The sequence below is a fragment of the Meriones unguiculatus genome, chromosome 14 (genome assembly GCF_030254825.1).
Source record: "Meriones unguiculatus strain TT.TT164.6M chromosome 14, Bangor_MerUng_6.1, whole genome shotgun sequence".
NCBI lineage: Eukaryota > Metazoa > Chordata > Mammalia > Rodentia > Muridae > Meriones > Meriones unguiculatus.
The window spans coordinates 54,437,507-54,458,640 of NC_083361.1; the positions used below are offsets into that span (position 1 = coordinate 54,437,507).

The 21,134-nt window shown below is 46.7% G+C and overlaps 1 protein-coding gene across 2 annotated transcripts in view; it reads left to right on the plus strand.

Annotated features, from left to right (window-relative positions):
* The window catches only part of Pcsk6 (proprotein convertase subtilisin/kexin type 6), a 183,874-nt gene that overhangs the window by 27,150 nt on the left and 135,590 nt on the right, over positions 1-21,134 (plus strand). For both annotated transcript variants that reach the window (XM_021633268.2, XM_021633269.2), the window contains exon 2: positions 18,652-18,756. In XM_021633268.2, the coding sequence (XP_021488943.1) occupies positions 18,652-18,756 (105 nt within the window). The remainder of the gene's footprint in view (positions 1-18,651; positions 18,757-21,134) is intronic.

The following is a 21,134-nucleotide window of genomic DNA, read 5'->3' on the forward strand; positions in this document are numbered from 1 at the left end:
GTCAGGAGACCTGGCAGGTGAATAGGGGTTAGGTCGATGGAGTTGTGAGAGTACCTAAGCATAGAGAATAATGTGAATATTGTTGAGGGAAAGCAGGGGCATGGTTTAACCTCTGCAGAGAGAACCAGAGAGAAGAGGAGGAGTGGGCCTAGCCCAGAGGCCCAGGGAAAGGAGCCTTTCACATAGTCAGGAGAGAGTTGTCTCCTGTAGAGGAAGCACCCGCAGGGGGAATGCCAAGGGCTTGGACTAGGGTGTCCTTGGACTGCAGGACAGGGACATACTTGTATGGAAACTCTAATAATGCAGAGTGATTGGCCGTGTAGTAAGGATGTCCTCAGCTGTATGAAGACAGTAAGGGTAGAACTGGAAAGGAGGAAGTCAGGCCATTTGGATTCTAAGAGAACATAGCTGACATAGCTGCCTAAGAACTGGAGAACCAGGTCACAGTGGAGGAACCAGGAGTGGTCAAAGTCATGATGAATTATGGTGAGGGAGGGACATTGGTGTGAGGCCTGCCTGCACCTGTGCTCATGGCTACTTGGATGAGGGGGCCAGGGAAGCAATCAGGGAAACAGGATAGTTGTTCACCTGGCTATGGAAGCCCCATACCGGTGGCAGGAAGGTGACGGACAGAAGAGAAAATGGAGCCCTGTGGTGGCAGGCAACATGGGACGGAGGAGGGAGGATGATGGACCAGGGAAATGGAGCCTCAGGGTGAGCCATTACCACTGTGTTGGCCCGTATGCCCCTTTCCCTGGATACATGACCTTGGCTGCAGGAGTAATTGATTGCATAACCCAGAACATTTCTGAGACTGCAAGTGGGAGCCAGAGCCGCCTAAGTCAGGGCAACAGGGCTGAGGAAACAGGACACGCACACTACTTACTAGAAAGGGTCATCAAGCAGCTAAGAGGGCACAGGGGAATTGTAAGGGATAGATGGGTATTTTATTTGTTGAAAGACTTTTTTTTTCCGTTTTAATAATGATTCCCATGGGCTCAGGAGGAGGAGGAGGTGGAGCTGTGGGACTCAGGAAGGAGAAGTCATCTTGCAAAGGTCTGATGCACAGAAGGAGGAGGCAGGAGCAGCTGGTTGTAATATCAGGGACACAATACAGGTGCCGGGTAGGAGGGGAGGCTGGCTATCATGCTGAAGGACGGCCACAACAGTTGCTGGCTGCAACGGAAAGTGTAAGAAGTTGACAGTTGGGAGTCCTATTTGCCCCCTTCTCCCCTCTCCCTTGCAGCCGTGACTTCCTGGCCACCCTGGCCTGGGATTTCCAGATGCTCTAGGGCTCGGGTAGCCTGTCAGACAAGCTGTGTCTCTATTTCCTCATCATTTCGCAGATCCCGGGCTCTGCGAGAGTGACCTCGGATCTGCGGAATGGTGCTGTGTGACTTCTCATCAACCTCAGGCACTTTCAGCCCTGGTAGAATAGACCAGGCCCGGTGATCAAATGTAACAGGGCGGGGGGGGGGGGGCGCAGTTTGTTTTCTTTTGTGTGAAGCAGGTATGGAAGACTCAGGTCGAAGCTGACAGGTAGACCAAAAAGCCACCCAAATTCAGGAGTGAGGTTATAGAGTGGTGTGGCAAGTGGTTAGACCAGCTCCTGAGAAGCCAACGATGTTTCTCCAAGTCTGTGTCTTTCATTGGCGTTAGAGAAAAACATAACAGAATGCATCTTTGTAAAGAGCCAGCCTGCCCCACTCTGCTGAGAGCTCTGGAGACAATGGCATCATTGCCAGGCTGTCTTCTGTGATGCAGCATTCCATCTAAGGCGGCGGTTCTCAACCTGCGGCTTATCCTGCCTGTCAGGTATCTACATTACAATTCATGACAGTAGCAGAATCACAGCCGTGATCTAGGAGCAAAATCATTTCATGTGTGAGAGGAGGTCACCACAACATGAGGAACTGTACTAAAGGGCCACAGCATGAGGAAGGTTGAGAACCACTGGGAACCTGCAGGGGGACGCACTCCATGGAAGGCATGGGCAGGCCTTGGAGGTGGGAGATGTTGGTAGATGGGCAAACAGAACCAGCCAGGACCTTGCGTGAGTCCGTGCTGAGGGCTTATCTGGGAGCCAGACCACATGGGCTTGGGGGTTTGGAGGTGGGGTTTGGGGGAAGTTCAGGGACTGTAAAACCAGGACTGCACTATCTACCTGGCTTCATTAGGGCGTTTGCATGTCCCAGAGTTTGTGCCTCGGGCCAATGCTACATAGAAACCCCACTAAATGAGCTTACCGCCCACTGCAGTGCCTCAGATCCACACAAGGGATAGAATGACCTCACACGGCTGGAGCTGGGGCTCACAGCAGCCACTCCACAACCTGTTCCTTTCCTGGGGTGACTGGATGGATTTGCCCGTCACTCTTTGAGGGAAGGCACCTGGCAGCAGGGAAGGCACAGATCCTCACTGTGTGGTTGATGCCTGATCTCATGCGGGGTCGCTGTGGAGCCCTTGGAGAGCAAGTCCTGTAAGGCTACCACATCAGGAGTCACCGAGAGCCTGGCTGGAGCCAGTTCCGTCTCTGGAGAAGATGTGTCACCGGCATCGGGTGATGAGGGTATCGGAGACACCAGCTGTCAACTCCAGCAGGCAGTTCGCATACATCAGACAGGCTTTCACAGACCCAGATGAGCAGCTTCCACGCTCAGAGCGAATTTGTCTTCGCAGACTTGTGAGCATAAGAGATGACATACGGCATGAATTTGTTTTGCAGAATCAGAACTCTGGGGCTTAAAAAAAATGTCTCAGCTTGGAATCAGTCATGTATTGCAAACTCAGATGAGAGTGTAAGAGTCAATGGGTAAGAAATGTTAGTTTCAGAGAACTGGAAAAGACAGTGGATTGCTAGACATGGCTGCTGTCACGTGGCCTGGCAGCTAGGCGTCTGGAGCGCTTGTGTGTGGCTCACCAACCTAGCATCCTCTTCTGCTCCTGCTGCCCCTTTGGGCGGAGGCCTAGCCAGCAAGATGCTGTTTCGCTCACTTTTACATTTTGGGACTCTGTCAAAGTAGGATTATTTTCCCCATGGAACCACCAATAAAATAGATTCTTTCTTTCCTTTGTATCTGTCAAAGATTAGTTCAAAGGTCCCCACAGGTTCCCAGGTCTCAGTTTCCTTATGAAACTGTCTAGTATTTATAGGGAGCCCGCACGCATCCTCGTGTGTACTCTAAATCACCTCTAGATGACTGATCATTCTTAATACAGTGCAAGCATGGTATAAATTGTTGTTATGTTGTCCTGTTTAGGGAATAAAGTCCCAGGGAAAAGTCTGTATGAGGTCTCTACATTGTTAGTGCAGATATACCAGCCAGCCTCCTAGGTCTAACTTGTAATTGGCTCATGTCAGTAATAACAATCTTCAATCTTCTCCTCCTCCTCCTCCTCTTGAATGTTTTCAGAAAGACTGGTTGAATCCAGAGATGAAGAACTCGTGGATACAGAGGGCTGACTATATCCTTGAAAAGAAAAGAAATTGAAGGACAAATGAAATATGCTATCTAACCTTACAACTGATTTCATTTGGTCCATTTGCCCTCCTAAATCGGGGTGATGCTTGTTCCTTCCTTTAAGAAATGATATACAAGAAGCTCCCAGGCCCCTCTAAGACCTTTCCTGTGCTGTATGCCACAGTTTTCCTCCCTGCGGTCTTGCAGGCAAATACTACTGTTCTCCTTATGTGGAAAGGGAAATGAAGGAGCTGTACCCAAAGTCCCTTTTCAATTAAACAGGGCTAGCATGAGCAGCCTGCCTCCAAAGCCAAGACCTCACTCAGTTGCTGAGTTAGGTCCCGCTGCACTTCCTTTCTCTTCCTTTCTAGTTCTTGCAAGGTGGTAACTGGGAGGCAGATCCCTTGTCTCCTTCATGTCCCCACCCTTACCCAGTCTCTCACTGGAAGAACAGAACATGTGCTGTCTCTGCTAAGCCTCTGAGAACGCAGGTTCCTGTTTGTATATCAGGACACATTTGGTAGATGACAGAGCTTTGTGATGCCCTCTGAGCCTCAGGTGACAGGATGGCTTCTCTTGTGCCTCTTTCATCTTGCTATATTTATTCTTATTGGTCCCTCGTCTGAAGGGTTCTCTGGGTCAAATGGCTGCTCATGTCCATGTTGAAAGGATCCCCGAGGGATGGATGGGTGCCCATAGAGACCCGTGGTGGCTGACTAAGGTGGAAACATCAGTCAGAGGAGGAAGAGGAAGAAAGGGGCAGAGCTACCCAGCATGCAAGGAGATACAGAAGGCTGGGTGGATCTTTTTTTGGGTCCCTGGGCACCTTCCTGTGTGCCTCATCTCAGGGGGCCCTGAGTGGAGAGGGCACAGTGGGGTGACTGATTTCTCCTGTTTTTCGTTCAAGCAGTTAGTTTAATTGATCAGTGATGTGGAGGTTTTTACTTCAGAAATGAAAGTTTCACCCACGTTACTTATCAGCAAATATTCCAAAGGCCACAGATGCTGAAGTGGCAGAAAAGCCAAGCTGGCGCCTCTCCTCCTTTGAGAGAGGAGAAACTGAGGCTGGCAAAGGATCAGAGAACCCCAGTTCCAGAGGACTCATTGTCCTCTTCAGACCTGCAAGGGTATCAGCCATATATGTGGCACACAGACGGGCACACAGGCAAAATATCCATGCGTGTAAAATAACAATAAATAGCTGGGCACACATCTGTAACCCCAGCACTCGTGGAGGCAGAGGCAGGCAGATCCCTCATGAGTTTGAGGCCAGCCTGGTCCAGGACAGCCAAGACAACACAGAGAAACCATGTGTTGAAAAACCAAAAATAAGTAAGTAAAAATAAATAAATAAATATAAAATATATTTCTTAAAAGTTTTCCATGAGCTGGGCATGGTGGTGCATGCGTATGGTCACGGCATTCGGGAAGGCAGAGGCAGGCAGATCTCTGCGAGTTTGAAGCCAGCCTGGTCTACAAAGTGAGTCCAGGACATCCACGGCCACACAGAGAAACCCTGTCTTGAAATTCCCCCTCCCTAAAAAAGTTTTTTCCTGTATGGGGCTAGGAAGATGGCTTGGCAATTAAGAGCTGAGTGCTTTTCTGGAGGACTTAGGTTTGACTCCCAGCACTCACATATTGGCTCATCACAGTCTGTAACTCTGGTCCCAGTGAACTCAACACCCTCTCTGACTTCTGCAGACACATGGTACACAGACACACGGGTAGGTGAAACACCCATAAACACACATTTAAAATAATTTTAAAACATTTTTTTCTGTTTTTCTGGACCCCGGGCTTCCCATTTTTATACAACAAGCTACTGGGGTCAGTACAGACACATGGTCACTGGGCTACCTGCCCTGCAGGCCCCAGGGCCACTTCTGAGGATGGGTATCAGGTAAAGGGAGCTGAGCTTGCAGTATTATTTGAGGCCTTCTTATGTGTTAATACAGGGCAGATGACTTAGGACGGGCCAGAGAGGCCAACTCTGACGAGACTGCCCCTTTCTTCCTTTTCTGTGTCATTTTTCTCCTTAAAGGAAACCATTTGGCAGGGAGAGCTAGAGGAGCGGAAAGATCTGTCTGGAGCCATGGTGGCTAGTAAGGGAGCTGGGAGCCTTCACTGTGCCTACTTCCTCTCAAGTCCCTGTATCCAGTCTCCAACATGCTAAATGACACAGGAGACCACTCAACTTCAGGAAATACATGGACAAACCATAGAAGATACTTCTTTGAAGGGTGATGAAATACGAGTACTGCAGAGCTTACCTTGTGAACCATGTTTTTGTACACAGTTGTGCCGTTAAGTCCATTCATGCTGATGTATAACTGTCACTACCAACAGCCACGGGCTGCCGCAACCTGCACACATGTTTGGGGCGGTCTCTAGAGTAGTGACCTTTAACAGAAGGTGCTAATGTTAAAAACTTGGGTGCACCTTGTATACGATCTGGATATTGGCTCCTTGTGGGAGAGTTTGGAAACCTCTGCCTCCCGTCAGAGGACCCTTCAGGTTTGGACCACCTCTCCTAACTAGAGAGACCAGATGTAGTTAGATCAGGGTGCTTAGCAGGCGCCAGGGACGCAAGGTGTGACCTGATCCTTAGTAATGAGGTGGCTGCAGGGTAAGAATGATGCTATGGAGAGGTCATGAGTCTTACCAGCATGAGGTGTTTAGCCCTGGGGACGTGATGGGCAGGTCCACACCTGCTGCAGCCTCCCTATCCAAAATGTCACCTTCTTTGGAATAAGTCTCCTTCTCTTTCTTGTACAACATTCCAGGGCCCCTCAGGTTCTCCTTTGGTCAAAGGAGGGAACAGTGACAAAATTCAAATAGCCCATCTGTCATTTACAACATGGAGCTAGAGAAAGGGGCTCAGGGATACATCACAGGAGTTGAAGCATTTCAGCTTGTGTCTTCTAGACCACGAATTCTATTTGTTTGTATTGGCGCAGGGTATCATATAACCCAGGCTGGCTCTGAACTCACCGTGTGGCAAATGGTGGCCTTGAACTCTTGATCTTCATGCCCTTCCTTCTCAATACCAATATGCCTGGCTAGACCACAATTTCACTAAGTATTTGTCTTAGTCAGCTTGTCTTTTTCTGTTGCTGTGAAGGGACACCATGACGATGGCAACTCTTATAAAAGAAAACATTTAATTGGGTCTGATGTACAATTCAGAGGTACAGTCCATTATTATCATGGCAGGAAGCATGGCAGAACACAGGCAGACATGGTGCTGGAGATGTAGCTGAGAGTTCACATCTGGATCCTCAGACAGCAAGAAGAGAGAGACACTGAGCCTGGCTTGAGCTTCTGAAGCCTCAAAGCCCACCTCCAGTGACACACTTCTTCCAACAAGGCCACACCTCCTAATACTGCCACTTCCTATGAGCTTATGGGGGGCATTTTCATTCCAACCACCACAGTGTCCACTGGGAAAGGGAACTGGGAGATTAGGCGCCCAGTTTTGCTGCAATAAAAAAAAAATGTAGAAACAAAATTGCAATCAGTCACAAGCTCCCAGGAAAGTTGCTATCTTGTAACACGGCTCTTGACAAGAATGTTCCTGGCTTGGTCCCCTCAGCCCCAATGCTCTAGTGCATCTGTCACATAAACAAGGCCAGGCTCTGCAGAACTGCAGTAGGTCCCTCGCCTGTCATCATGTGTGAGCCTCGCTTTCCTCAGGTGCTCAGTGGTGGCCCTCACTGGTGATGAAGTTTGGATTCGAATGCTCTGCACCTGTTCAAGGCTTAGTTGCCAGCTTGATGTGATTTGGGAAGAGGGTAGAGCCTTTGAGAGAGGTGTAGATGTGGGCACGCTCAAATGGGGGCTGTGGAAGGCCAGGCCCTCTCTCCATTGTTTTTCATTTCTGGCTACAGATGGGTGGTTTTGCTCTGCTATGTATATGCCCCGGGATGTTCTGGCTCAAACAGGCAGCCAGGACCACCTAACTGCAAATTACGACCTCCAGAACTGTCAAGTAGAACAAACCTCTTTATCTTCACAAATTAATTGCCTGGGATATCTTGTGATAGTGGCAGGAAGCTGACAAACTGTAGAGAAGTGAGGGTTACATTTAGTGAGCAGATCCCATCAGCAGGGTGGGCCGTAGGGCAGGATGAGGTTGGCTTGTGGCTGAAGGGCACAATACAAGGGGGTACCAAAAGACTCCACCATTAAGACAGATAATAGTTTCTGCAATATTTGAACAATTAATGCATGAAAATCCATGAAGAAGTTTATTAAAATTTGCAATCCAGGTCAGTGGTGCTGATTTCTCCTGGTGCCTCAGGTTCCAGTGTGACCTACAAGGAGGCTATAGCATTGCTGTTGAATCTCTTCTCCTCTTAGAACATTCAGTGCTGTTTTTTTACTTTCATGACCTAATCCTAATCCTTTTTTTTTTTTTTTTTTTTTTTTGCTTATTAGTCCAGTTGTTTTGGGGAAAGTTCTTCCAATAAGGTTAGTCAGGTCTTGATGGAAGTATTACAGAAGTGACATTGGTTGCCATGGTGCCTGACCACAACTCAGCCTGTTTTCTGTTACTAATAACGGTAGTACAGAGCGGGTAAGTTATAAAGAAAATGATGTTTATTTTGGCTAATGGCTCTACGGGTCCAAAGTCAAGGGTCCATACTTGTAATTGTTTCGCTGCTGGCAGGGTCCCAAACTGGCTCAGAGCATCATCACGTGGCAGGAAGCAGGGAGAGTATGTTCGTATGTGGGGGTATCTCTTCTCTTCTTACAAAGCTACAAAGATTCAAGTCTTGAAGCTTATCTAGCTGTAGTCACCCCTGGAGGATCTCACCTCTAGTCATCAGGTTGGGTCTTCCACCATCTTGATGTCTCACAATGGGGCTAAACCCCAGCACAAGGCTTGGAGGAGGCACACCATCCTGAGCCATCCACAGCCCCTGGCTCCTGTTTTCATCACTTCACAGGTAATGCTTCTGTAGGTCACTTGACTCAGGTGTTATTTTGTTTTAATCAGAATTTACACTGTAAAATTTCTCCTTTTCCCCTTATAGTCGTAAGCATTTTGTGTAGTGCTACTTTGAAACCGTATGAAGCACAGCAGAGACTCCTTTGAAAGCTCACATTTATTACTAACTTACTCTTGTCTATAGGGACTCGCAGTTTCCTGTTTTAGTCAGAGATCATAGCTGCATTAGCATGTCTGTCTCGTGTGTGGCTTGGTCAGTGGGTGCCCTTCAGTCTGGTCTCTGTATCCTTCTGAAATGTCTCTAGAGTCCTTCGGGCCTTAGCTTGCTTCCTGCCAATATATAATAACTGCACATTCTTCTGCATCCCTGTCCCAGGCCCGGACACTGCTCACCGAGTTCCGTTCCTTTAGTAGGGAAATGGTGTGTGTTAGCACTGAGGGCTGCACTTGTGGAGGGCTCCTTGCTTTGGAGTATGCTTGCTGTCAGGCTGGGGCGGGGAAAGGTTGAAACCGCGCGGCGCTCTGCTCCTGTGACAAAAGGGAGCGAGTCTTACTTTGTCTCACAGTTTCGGAGTTTTCAGCCCATAGCCTTGTTGCTTTTGGACCTGTAGCAAAGCAGTAGATTGTAGTGAGAGTGTACAATGGAGCAAAACTACCTGCCTCGTGGCAGTCAAGGTACAAGAGAGAGAAGGCCCTGGGCCCCACTGTTCCCTTCAGTGGCTGTCCCTCAATGATCTAACTTCCTCCCACTGGGCCCCGCCTCTTTTGATGGTTCTCTCGCCTCCCCACAGCTGGTGACCAAGCTTTTAGCACATGGGCTTTTGGATGACACTTGTCTAAACACCCATGCATTCACTTCTCTATCTATATTGAAAACTGAATTTACAAGGATACCTAATTTCAGTCCTTCACCAAGGAATTCTCAGAGTTCTGCTTTATAAGAGTGACCTTCTCCAGTGGTGGGAAATCTGGTTTCCGTTGTTCCTGATGCATTGATACATTGGTCAGTGTCCCTGTGGCTCACCCATCTGATGTATTCATTGATTTCCATCCCTAAACTGGGCACCTGATCGTATTCTGATGTCCAGAGAGAGACACTCTGCTTATAGATTCCCTCAGGCTCTCCATCACTGGGGGGGTGGGGGGGGTGCCTTCCTCACCTGCCGAGCTGCAGCTGTGGTGCCTTGCCCTGGTCTACCCCAGGCCTTCCCCTTGTCTCCTCCCCACACATGCCATGCTCCCCCCCAAATGATGCTTTTAGGATTGAAGACTCCAGGAGGGAAGGGTTGCATGTGTTACTTTCTAAATCAAATCCAAACAGGAGACGTGAACACCCAGGGGGCATTGAGTTTAGGAATGAAGAACAATAATGAACTCCTCACAACTGAGAATCCTTTAACTAGTAAGCTCTTTAAAGCGGAGGTCTTCAAAGTAAAGTCTGTAGAATGTTTGTAGCTGTAAGACTTCAAGCCCAGGCCAAGTGGGTGACCTCGGCTTCCTCATCAGAAACTGGGCTGTTTGCTCCAGCAACTCAAGGGAAGGAGAAAATGAGGTCTACAAAATCAAAATTACTGGTAATTTTTTAGGGATCTGCAGGAGGTTGACCAGCTTAATTGTACCATTTGGGTGTAAATGTGTTGGAGAACGTAATTTTAAAGGACTGACAAATCTTGCAGTATCTTAACTCGGGTGGGATTGTAATTACTGCAATAACAGAATGTGGCTGTGTGTATATGTGGCAGAAATGGGAAGCAGTTTGTTAAAAAAAAAAGTGCTTTAAAAAAACAACAAAATGTTCATTCTGCCCCTCCGGACTTCCTTAATTATAAATACCAGGTAGCCTAGCACAGGCTAAATATAGGCCCGGTGGCCATCTCTATTTATAACATTTTTAGGAGGAAGTCACCAGAGCAATTCAGAATTAATTTGGTGTGTAGGTTTTTATGGGCTCTAATTAGTTGTGTTTTTCTTAAGCAGGCCAACTGGGATCAATAGCGTTATATAACTGAACCCAGGGGACCGTGACTTAGACAGTGGACTCTTCCAGAAAGCCAAGGCCTTTGGAAGATGTCAGCCCAAAGACAGCCCAGCGGCTCTAGAAGCCAGTGTGCCGCAGCTGCAGGGAAGACTTCTGTGTCCAGCCAAGAGCAGGCTCCAGGGTGATAGGGGAAGTTATCACAGCCAGAAGCTACAAGTCTGAGAGCCATTCACTTGGAGACCTTGAAGGGTGACATTCCCATGGCTGCTTATCAGCTCTTCCCTGGTGTTGAGGTTTAGCTGCTCTAGCCTGCGGAGGTGGGATGATGTTTTCCTAGACTGTCCAAAATAAGCACTTAGGCGACTCCCTGCAGAGACGGCTCCTAGGGCTGGGGGACTCTGGGAAGACTCGGTGTCTTCTGGGATGGTTGCTGCTCCTCAGCAGTGGCCCTGCTGCATGTCAGACATGGATCGACAGGGGCTCCTCCTTCCCTTCAAGTAATGCTGTCTTGAAGGGTGAGCTCCAGCTGGCAGCGCCACCAGGCTCTGTAAATGCGAGAGTGAGAGTAAGTACTTGTGTTTAATAAAAACTCAAAGAGACTGCTCTCACGCTCCCTGTCAGATCCTCCCCTGTGTGGCTCTGCAAGCTCTTCGGGCTCCCCTCTGTGGGTGTACTCCCCGTGAATGAACTCCAGCCACCCGAGGGGAGGAGTGTCCCTTCTGGATAGCACAGAGGCTGTGTCTGCCCAGGTACTCACCACGAGTTGGTCCCCTGACTCCACAGCACATTTGCCAGCTTCATAACCATCCCGGGGCAGGGACTGGCTGTGAGAGAGTAGACAAGATGACAGTTCTGCCTGGAAGGGAAGAAACTAGGGACAGACAGTCCTGCCTCTAGACTCAGATTTACCCTCGGCTACTTTATATAGGTGGGATGAGAAAGATACTTCACCTGTATCTACCTGGTATCATTTGGAGCTGGAATTCTGGACTTTGCTTTGTTTAACCACATGTTTTGTGAGCTTCTTGACAAGTGCTGTGGTTCCGTTTGTTGGGATTTCAGCAAAAAGGAAGAATAGTGAGAGTTGTGGGACATCTGAGAAGACTTCCTGGAGACAGTGATGCCTTTCAGATGAGGTTAACAGGAGCAGGAGCCGGTGGAGTCAGCGTCAGAGGCCCAGCATGAACTCACACAGGGCTATGAAGCAGCAAGAGAGGAGAAGGGCTCTTACACATGGAAATGTCTCTTAAGGACAGAGGCCAAACCTGTAGCAAGAGAGTTGGCCTGCTTTGGTAGTAAAAATCCAAATGTGTCCTGTGAGGGGTTCATGCTGACCTCTGTGGCAGTGATGAGCTGGGTGGGGCTGTAGTGTGGTGATATTGAAGAGATGAATGGGTCGGCACAGCACCTTGGGAGCTGGTTAGTCTGAGCCACAGTCCTGTCCCATAGGATGGGGTATTTAAGAGGATGCTTTGAGAAGGGTGCGTGGTACCTTCCACTGTGCTATGAAGTGCCGCAGAAGACAGGCAGGCTTGGGGGTGGAGGCAGCTCTGGTTGTGGTGGGAGAGCTCTGCTGCACCCTGAGCTGTGCCAAGCCTGAGGACAGATAGGCTGAGAGTATGACTCCACCTCCCAGCACCTTGGCCATGACAATTCAGGGGACTCAAAACCCATCCAGATGGGGGGTGGAAGGAAGGGAGGCTCCAGAGGAGCCAATGGCTGGAAATGTTGTTTTTATTTTCTCAGATGAGGGGATGAGATGAGAGCCATTCTCAAGCCTTTCTAGCTCTTTCTGAATTTTCGCTGGATGGTTTAACTCAGCTGTCTGGCCCCAACTCCTCTCGAAGCTGACAGATTCAAACTGGCTTCTCTTGACTTCTTACTGAATTGCTCTGCCTCGCCTCAAACTGATTCTGGCAATATGTTTTAATCTTCTGGCTTCTTCTTATGCTCTGGCTCATTCTGTCTTCAGTTGTGTCTAGCTCGTACTCTCTGCAACCTGTCTCTGTTAAACTGTGCTGGTTAAAAAAAAAAAAGTTTCAGTAAAAAAATCTCTTCTTTCCCCTGTGCTGCTTGTAAGTAGATGCTCTTTTCTGGCCTGTTCTCATGAGAGTTAGGTATATTCTATTTCTTACTCATTCTGTCAAATCTTTCTCTGATTTATCATTTTGTCCTTCAATTAGACATCATTTCTAAACATGGCTGCTTCCTTACCTTCACTGTTTGGGATTCAAGGTGTGTACTAAGGGTATGTCTGCATTCCAGCTGGATCACGTAGACCTAAAAGATCTTTGGATGTGATCCCTTGCCAGAGCAGCCATGTTGTTGGATTAAAATTCCTCTACAAATGTCCCTGAGTCAAGTCCCAGGGATGGGGATGCAAGGGAGCAACCATCTGGCAGCCTGGGAAAGGCTCAGCTTCTCTCTTGCTCCAGAACCCACAGGCCCCATTACCACCCAGACCTCTAGAACCAGAACCTCCATCTGGAGTCAGACCCAACTCACAGCAGATTTGCTGGAGCTGTTTGCCTGGTTCTAAAGTATACTAGAGCAGGGAGCCATAGACCTAGGGCTTCTGAATTAGGGCAGTCAGCACTGGCCCCAACAGCCCATTTGGATGTGATAGTTGTGGGAAAATGAAGGATTTGCCTGGCTTTGGTCACAAGCTCTGCATAAACACATACACACACACCCACATACCTGAATTTTTATGTATTTCTGTATACAAACTCCTATGTATCCATATACATATGTCAAATACATCCAAATATGCATATATATAGTTACAAACACATATATATCCATATACATATATACATTTGTATAAATATGCATATCTGAATATATATGTATACACACATATGTATTTCAATACTTGTGTATCACACACACACACACACACACACACAGCAGAACAAACAGGTCTCCATACAACCTTTGAACATCCCTCCATCCACACACATATACACCCAGAACCATACTGAAAAATGTACCATTGAGCTAATTCCTGATACCTGTAGTTTCCCTGGGAAACAGAGAAGGGCACTTGGTGAGCTGCCTGTGTGAGCTCTGTGCGGAAACCCTCCTACTGAGGACAGACATCAGGATTTGGGAATCCCCATGGCAGCTATTGGACTTTAGTTGTTCCAAAAGATAGAGGCTTGGTGCCTAAGAGTCCTAGCTGTGATATATAACATGATACACGGTCTTGAAGAAGTGACCTCACTGTTCCATGCCTCAGCTCCCCTATCTGGAAGACGGGCTTAGACTTAACAGCAAGCTGCTTGCGCTGTGAATTCATCTGGACTTTGAGTTTGCTGCCTGGGATGGCATGCTCATCTGGTGCTTGCCTGCTAAGCTGGGTGCGCTCAGTGCAGCTTGAGGGACTCCAGCGTGGGACAGAGTGGGCAGTCGGTCGCTCCTAATTCCATTCTCTCTTTGTTCTTTCTCTTGTGTGTACCATACACCTATATTATCTAATGTTTTGAAATGTCTAATAGAGCCTCCCGTTAGGGAGAATTAAACTATATTTGACTCCTCTCTCTGTGAGTTCTTTTGATCTCATTTCTTCTAGCGCTCCGGTTGAGAACATTTAGCAAGGGCTTTAATGAAGTTTTAACGATATTACCAATTTTATCAACTAATGTATATGGTTACATATTGACGTCGAGTGACAAAACGTGAGCATTTGATATTCAGCAAATTGTTTTAGTGGATAGGGCTCTCGGAGGCTGATTCTGATGAACATGTTGTGAAAATACCGTGGGCAAGAAAGGGAACAAGACCATATTGAATTTTCACGTTAAGGTTTAAGAAGCAGTGCCTTTCTCTCACCCTGCAGCAGGCGGCTTGGCTGACGAAGAGCAGATGGGGGCCTGGGAAGGGTAGAGTGGAACAGAACAGAAAGGCCGCACATCCGCTGGGGCGGGCTTAACCTGTTCCCACAAAGGGGAGGGGAGAGGAGCTGCCCCCTGCTTGTGCATGGAAGGGTTTACGGCATCTAGGGCACCTGTGGATGGAGAAGTGCTGTGCCGAGTTGTGCCCGGTGATCATAGGAGCAGAGCCGGTGTCTGGCATGAACTGTCCCAGCCCATGGCCCAGTGACAGCCTAGGATGGACAGACAGACAGGCAACCGTTAATGTAAATGTGAGTGTCAAACAAGGAGAAGACTGTTACTGGGCTGGCCGTGTGGCTCAGTGCTTAGCACATATAAGGCTCAGGGTTTAGTTGCCATTACCCATTTTTCTTCCAGAAACGGCTTTGTGCTTCCTGCCTCCTCTGTCTATAGGAGCCTCTCATTGTCTGAGGTCTCACATCTCCTAGCTGCTGTTACCCGCAGCCAACCACAGCCTAAAGATATCAAATAAAACATTCCAAAGCACTTTCACATAGAGTTTACACTGCTTTGTAACTGTATATCTAGTTACATTCATTGTGGTTGTTCTGATTTGTTATTAAACTCTATGCCTAAGTTTATTAATTAATATATTGTGAGTATACATAGGAAAAATCATAATATCTATGGGGTTTGGTGCTGTTGGTAGCTTCTAGTTTCTGCCCAAGCTTTCAGGGAGGAGACTCCTGTGTTCTTACAAGCCTAGCTTCTGTCAGTTTGACCCTGAAGTTATAGCAAAAGAATGACAGTCCCCTTGAGCCTTATTTGAGTGTACATATGTCATTTAGTGTCAGCTGTCTTTGCTTGTCTTTGGGCAGAATGGTGGTGTTGCTAACTCAGAAATTTGGGAACTCCACCCCCCATATAACCGTGGGGCCTCAGTCTCCTCACACAATGGCCTCACGTTACAAATGGGAAGACTAAGGCCAAAGCAAGAGAGGCCAAGTCATAGGACAATGAGTCCCTCTGGCTAATCTGAGTCAGGGTCAGAGCACAATCAGACATCACCTGGTTGAACCGAGAGAGAGGACACATCCCTAAGAGAAACTCTGTCCAAGCCGGGAGCCTGACACCCTAGTACCCTGTCTTCTGTCCTCATGACCACAGCCTGAGGTGAGAAAGAGCAGTTTCCAAGCCTAGGAAGTACATCCTAGAGTCAGTGCTGCCGGGCAGTTCAGGTGGGAATCCCAGAATTGCTGAGACAGCAACAGGAAGTGGCTACATAAGCAAACAAGTGGGTGTGACCAGTCCAGTAATGCTAGAATAGGACCTGGGTATATAACCAAGGGAAGCGAAAACAGGGACTTGGACAAATATTGGCACACCCTGTTCCCAGTGGTGACAGTCACGGTACCCAGATGTGGAAGTAACCTGTGTCCATCAACATGTGGATGGATATAGCCACACAAAGCAATGTTCATCGGCCTTCAGAAGGAAGGGAATTCTGGCACCTAATACAACATAGATAATCCCTAAGTCGTGATGCTAATCAAAATTAGCCAGGCACAAAAAAGGACAGAGCCTGTACTGTGTTAGCAGCTAGCTTCGCAACAGCAGGAGGATGCTTCCTTCTTGTCCGCCGTGGAGCTCAGTCCTCCTGCTGAGTTGTCCATGTGTCCAAACAGGTGCAGCATTGGCTACTGCTGACCCCAGAGGCCATTTGTATAGTTAGTATTAGGGGGACCATTTGTTCCTTTCCTTCTTCCAAGAGGAGAGCTCATCATTGGAGACCTTGTAGGCCATTTCTAAGGATGATCTCAGCAGACCAGAGACAAGAGGACTTGGTGGCCTTGGGATGTGTAACAAGGGAAAGGTGGACTCCTCTGGTTTGGGCCAGTTACCCAGAAACTAGTACTGCTCTGAATGGCCTCCAGGCTCTCCCTTGGATGACTGGGGGCTCTGCACTGAATCCAATTATTTGCCAGCAAACTTCATTCACCTGTTCACCAATTTCCCTTTGAGGAAACTGGCTTGAATCTTAGAGTTAAAAAGACCAAAAGTTATGTGGCAACTGCCAGGGATAGTGACTGCTTATAAGCAAATTTATTTACCAATTGCTGCTGTCTAATAAGGCTCCATGAATGATTGCCTCTGGCTAATAGCAGGTCTACCATGCTTTAGTAGTCTTTGGACCACTTGTTTGAAGAAGCAAGCAATGAGATTTTCCTGTAGGAAGAGAAACTGCCTGTGTGCAAGATGGGGCAGTAACAGTAAAGTCTGTGATGGGGGAAAAAAGAAAGATATCTTGAAGTAGGAAATGAACAGAGATTTTTGCATTGCGGATACTGTGCATTGACTGTTTACTACCTGCTGGGAACACTGCTAGCCCCCTCATGGAAACAGGTGTCTCCTTCAGATCTTGAAACAATCCACCCTGCAAAGTGGTACTTAGAGCCTTGCGAGGAAATGAAAGCCCAGAGAGGCTAAGTCCAGGTTTTCCAACAGAAATGGAGTCAAGATACATGCAAAGCCAGGTTTATCCCAAATCCACGGCATCCCAGACCTTAAGAGGGGAATGGAGGGGCCTTGCAGAGGAGCCAGAGAGGCAACCCCAGCACACAGTAAGCTGTCATTTGTTAGCACCATAGGCTCTTGGAACTTCACTCATGACACTTCGCTGTCATGGTGCTCCATGTTCTTTGTATGTAAGAGCAGAATGTGCCGGAACAAACTTGAGTGGAGGGGCTATATTTTAAAAACAAAAGGCTGTCTCTAAAACATAAGAACAGGAAGCAGCCGAACAGCCAGGCTGGCTGGCGAGAAAAGCTGAGGATGGGAAAGACCCCGGCAGAACCTCCTTTGTATGCTTTGTCTTCTTGTGCAAAGATGTGGAAATGGCCACTCATAGCATCTAAATCCCTCCAGGTGTCTCCTTGGGACTTTCATCCCTATTGGGCATCTGCAGGTTAGAGCAGACAGAATGGCTCTGAAGTTGGGGAAGTCAACAGCGTTGTATTGGGTAAAGTTTAGTTTAAACTTAGTTAAACCCGAGAGGAATCAATAACACAAAAAAGAACAAGAGTAAGTAGTTTTATTCCCATTTTACTCATAAGAGATTAAGCTAAACAGGGATTGAACATCCTTGCTTGAAGTCACGTAGCTAATGGTAGGGAGGGTTTGAATGAGACTTAATCTGACTGAAACTATTTGTAAAATTATCTCTAAATTACTCTAAAGAATTGCAGTAATATATATATATAATATAATAATATATATTATATATATGATATGTAAAAATGGATAGTATTATAGTATATATTATATATACTTAACCGTGTGTACACGCAGAGGTAGACACACCTATTATACTCTTCCCTAAATGTACATATCTATGGTAAAGTTTAGTTTGTAAATTAGGCACAGCAAGAGATCAACAACAATAAGAAATAGAGCAATGATAATAATGGTCTGTCAGACACAAATTACTTACTACTGGGATTTCCCATTAAATGCTTTCAGGCCTTGGTTGCCTATAGATAACTGTGTAAGCGAAAGCGTGGGTGGGTGTAGAGGTGGCTCGCTCAAGGCTCAGGTGGTTGAGAGGGGCCACAGAAGTGTCTGTGTAAGTTCAGTCCACCTGCATTTTTAGGCCCAGCTTTGGGGGCTGATGGCTCACCAGTGATGTCATACAGCCAATGGCGGCTGGGACAAGCAGACCTCTGAAAGCTATGTCCTCATGCTCAAGGGTCATTTGACACCGGGCAATTCCACATGACAGGGAGGGCATGAGCACTGACCTTCCTTGAAGATGTGGGAATCAGTTCCACCTAGTGTCAAGCTGAAACCTGTCCTGAAAAACTGTCCCTAATGGAAAACTGGGACACCCCAGGGGTCTGGATGTTCTCATCTGACCTCTTACAATGCCAGAGCAGATGGACCCGTGTGTTTTCCTTGGCTTCCTCCATGCACTTGAGAGTGAGTGTCCATTCTTAGAGATTCTGGTTTACCCATGGAGTGGAGAGGAAGGGGAGAGTTTATAATGCATATTTTGGTGCAGACCTGAGTTGACACTAACTTAGCTACCTCAGGGATACTTGACCCAAAACAAACACTAGCTCATGTCTAAAAAAACTTGGCCATAATAGTCTAAACTTAGACAATATTAACCACAGAGATGTGATGAGTGTGCTTCCTCAGAAACATTTTCCAGGGTTGTTTATCTGAAAACAACTATGCAAACCTTCCTTCCAGTTCATAAACACCGACTTTGTGCCAGAGACACAGGTGGGCAGCAGGATGGGGAGACTGTCTCCTCTGGAAGCTGAGTGAGTCCCAGGCGGTGGGAAGCGCTTGTGGGAAGGAAGCCCAGTTGGAGCTGTCTGTGAGGCAGTGTTGGAGAATGGTAACCTGTTTCTTGTTTTACAGATTGGGAACCTGGACGATTACTACCATTTTTACCACAGCAAGACCTTCAAGCGATCAATCCTGAGCAGCAGAGGTCCTCACACCTTCCTCAGAATGGACCCCCAGGTACACACCACAGGGCACGATTCCTTCCCAAGACGGAGGGCAGCCAGCGCTGCCCTCCTGAAAGTGAACCGTAATGGATTTATATTCTAATTTATATATTATATATAATATATAATAATATATATTATACTATGATATTATATAATATATAATATTATATATGATAGAATAGATAATATATAACATAATATATATTATATAATGTAAAATATAAATATATTTATATATAAATATATTAAAATATATAATATAAATATATAATATTATATAATATATTATATGTTTTCTGTATTTACTTTGAATAAAATGTAACAGAGATATAGCAACATATCAGATCCACTAAATGTCCTCAATTTTTGTGTCTTTACCAGGCTTGAGAAAAATACTTGACTTTAGTTAAAGTGCTGAAATCTTTCACTATTTTAGAAATCAATAGTGCTTGGGAAATAGCTCAGTGGTAGAGCCCTTTCCCAGCATGCACAAAACCCTGGGTTCGACCCCCAATACTGCGAAAGTCAGTTTAATTTTAAAAATAAAAATATGCAGTCATTATAAAATATACATATGTGATTCTTACCCACAAACCAAAACCCTTACAGCAAGTATTTAATAACGAAATTAGTGATCAGGCAGAGAGAAAACTTTCTGGTTATAAATAAGACATATCTTAACAGTTGCCATGGACTTAAATACTGGGGCAGAGAGTACGACTCTCTCCTTAAAAATGTATGTGATCTCTTTCAGATTTAAATAAATTGTTTGAAGTTTCTGTGTAACCTGTCTTAACTGGCTCAGTAAATTATACTTACTTCCTTTCTATCTGTATTTGAAATTAACGTTGGCAAATTTCAGACAGCCAATACTTGGTAAGATTACAAATGCAGGTCAGGCTGGGGGTCCTTCCTCGGGTTTATTTATTCAGTGGGTACTTTTAAAATACCTGCTGTGTGGCTTATTCTGCCTACAGCAAGGGCAGTGAGGCTGGCAGCTGGGCTGACCAAAAATGAAGCTGTAAATGTGATCACAGTGAGAGCTGTGAGGGAAGAGGACACTCCTGTACAAAGCAGTGCTAACCACAGGGAACCGTGGCCATTGACAGGCCACCGTCTCAAACGTAATAGTCACCTCATCGTAAAAGAAATGTGCTAAATGCCAGTCTGAACTCACTGTCTGGCACACAGAGTTATCTCAGCCACTTCCAGAGAACATTTACAATAGTTTCCATGGAAGAGCAGGGTTTTGATGGTGCCACAAGCCACTCCACAGACAGTCATGGCTTCATTGTGTTGACAGAGCTGGGGGAGGGGAGGAAAAAAGAGTTCATCCCTGGTTGCTGTGATGATTTACTTTGCTTTGGGCCCTCGCTCTACGGGCATTCTGATTTGAATGTAGTTGAAGTAGCCCCCATTCATGTAAGCGGGGCGTGGAAGGCAGAGATATCCTGAACGTATTTGTAAAATCATTTTACAGCTTGGTGGGTGAGAGGATGGATGGATAGATGAGTGGATGGACTGATGGAGGGGTGGATGAGTGAGTGAATGCGTGGATGAATGGGTGGGTGAATGGGTGGGTGAATGGGTGGGTGAGTGAGTGGCTGGGTAAATAGACCACTGATGGAGGGATAGATGAGTGGATGGATACACGATTGGTGGATGCACAGATGGCTGAATAGGTGGATTAGTGGGTAGATAGATGAACAGATGGATAAGCACAAGAATGGATGAATAAACTGAAATATGTGGATAAAAGACATTCTGCTAATTTTCTCATTCCTTCAACAAGGAAAGGAATTTAACATTTAATTGTAGAATTTTATGTGTCTGGGCATTTTGAAGCACACTGTCTCACCTAATTACAGCAGTTATAATTCTATCCACTTGTGCTCACACTACAGAACATGAAGAAATGCTTTTCAAAGGAATGAGACTGTTCCCTTCCCTTAGGAAGCAAAGCCATAACCATAGCTGCTCACACTTCCAGAATGAGAGCGATTAGCAAAGAGTGAGCAGACCCAGCTTTCGGTAGGGCGGCAAGGGCGCCTTGTTCCAGCTCACAGTCTGAACACAGCAATGGGTTCAGTGAGGCTGAAAGTGCGCCTCACCTGTCGTCTTAGAGGAAAGCTGAAAAGATCACATCACCATCCGCACCACATTACCCCCCCCCAGTTTCCCTCTGAGCAAGCAGTTGATGTGTCCTGTAAAGACTGTTTTTTTCTTCATCTGAAATCTTCAGCATCTTTAAATTCCCGCCTCTCAGGTAGTTAAAATTTGGGGCAAGTACTTGTATGCTCTGATAATGCTCTGATGTGGGGGCCCTTTGCTATGAGACTTGGTGGCCAACCCCCTTTCAATGGGGCTTTCAGGAATTGAAACTGCTTC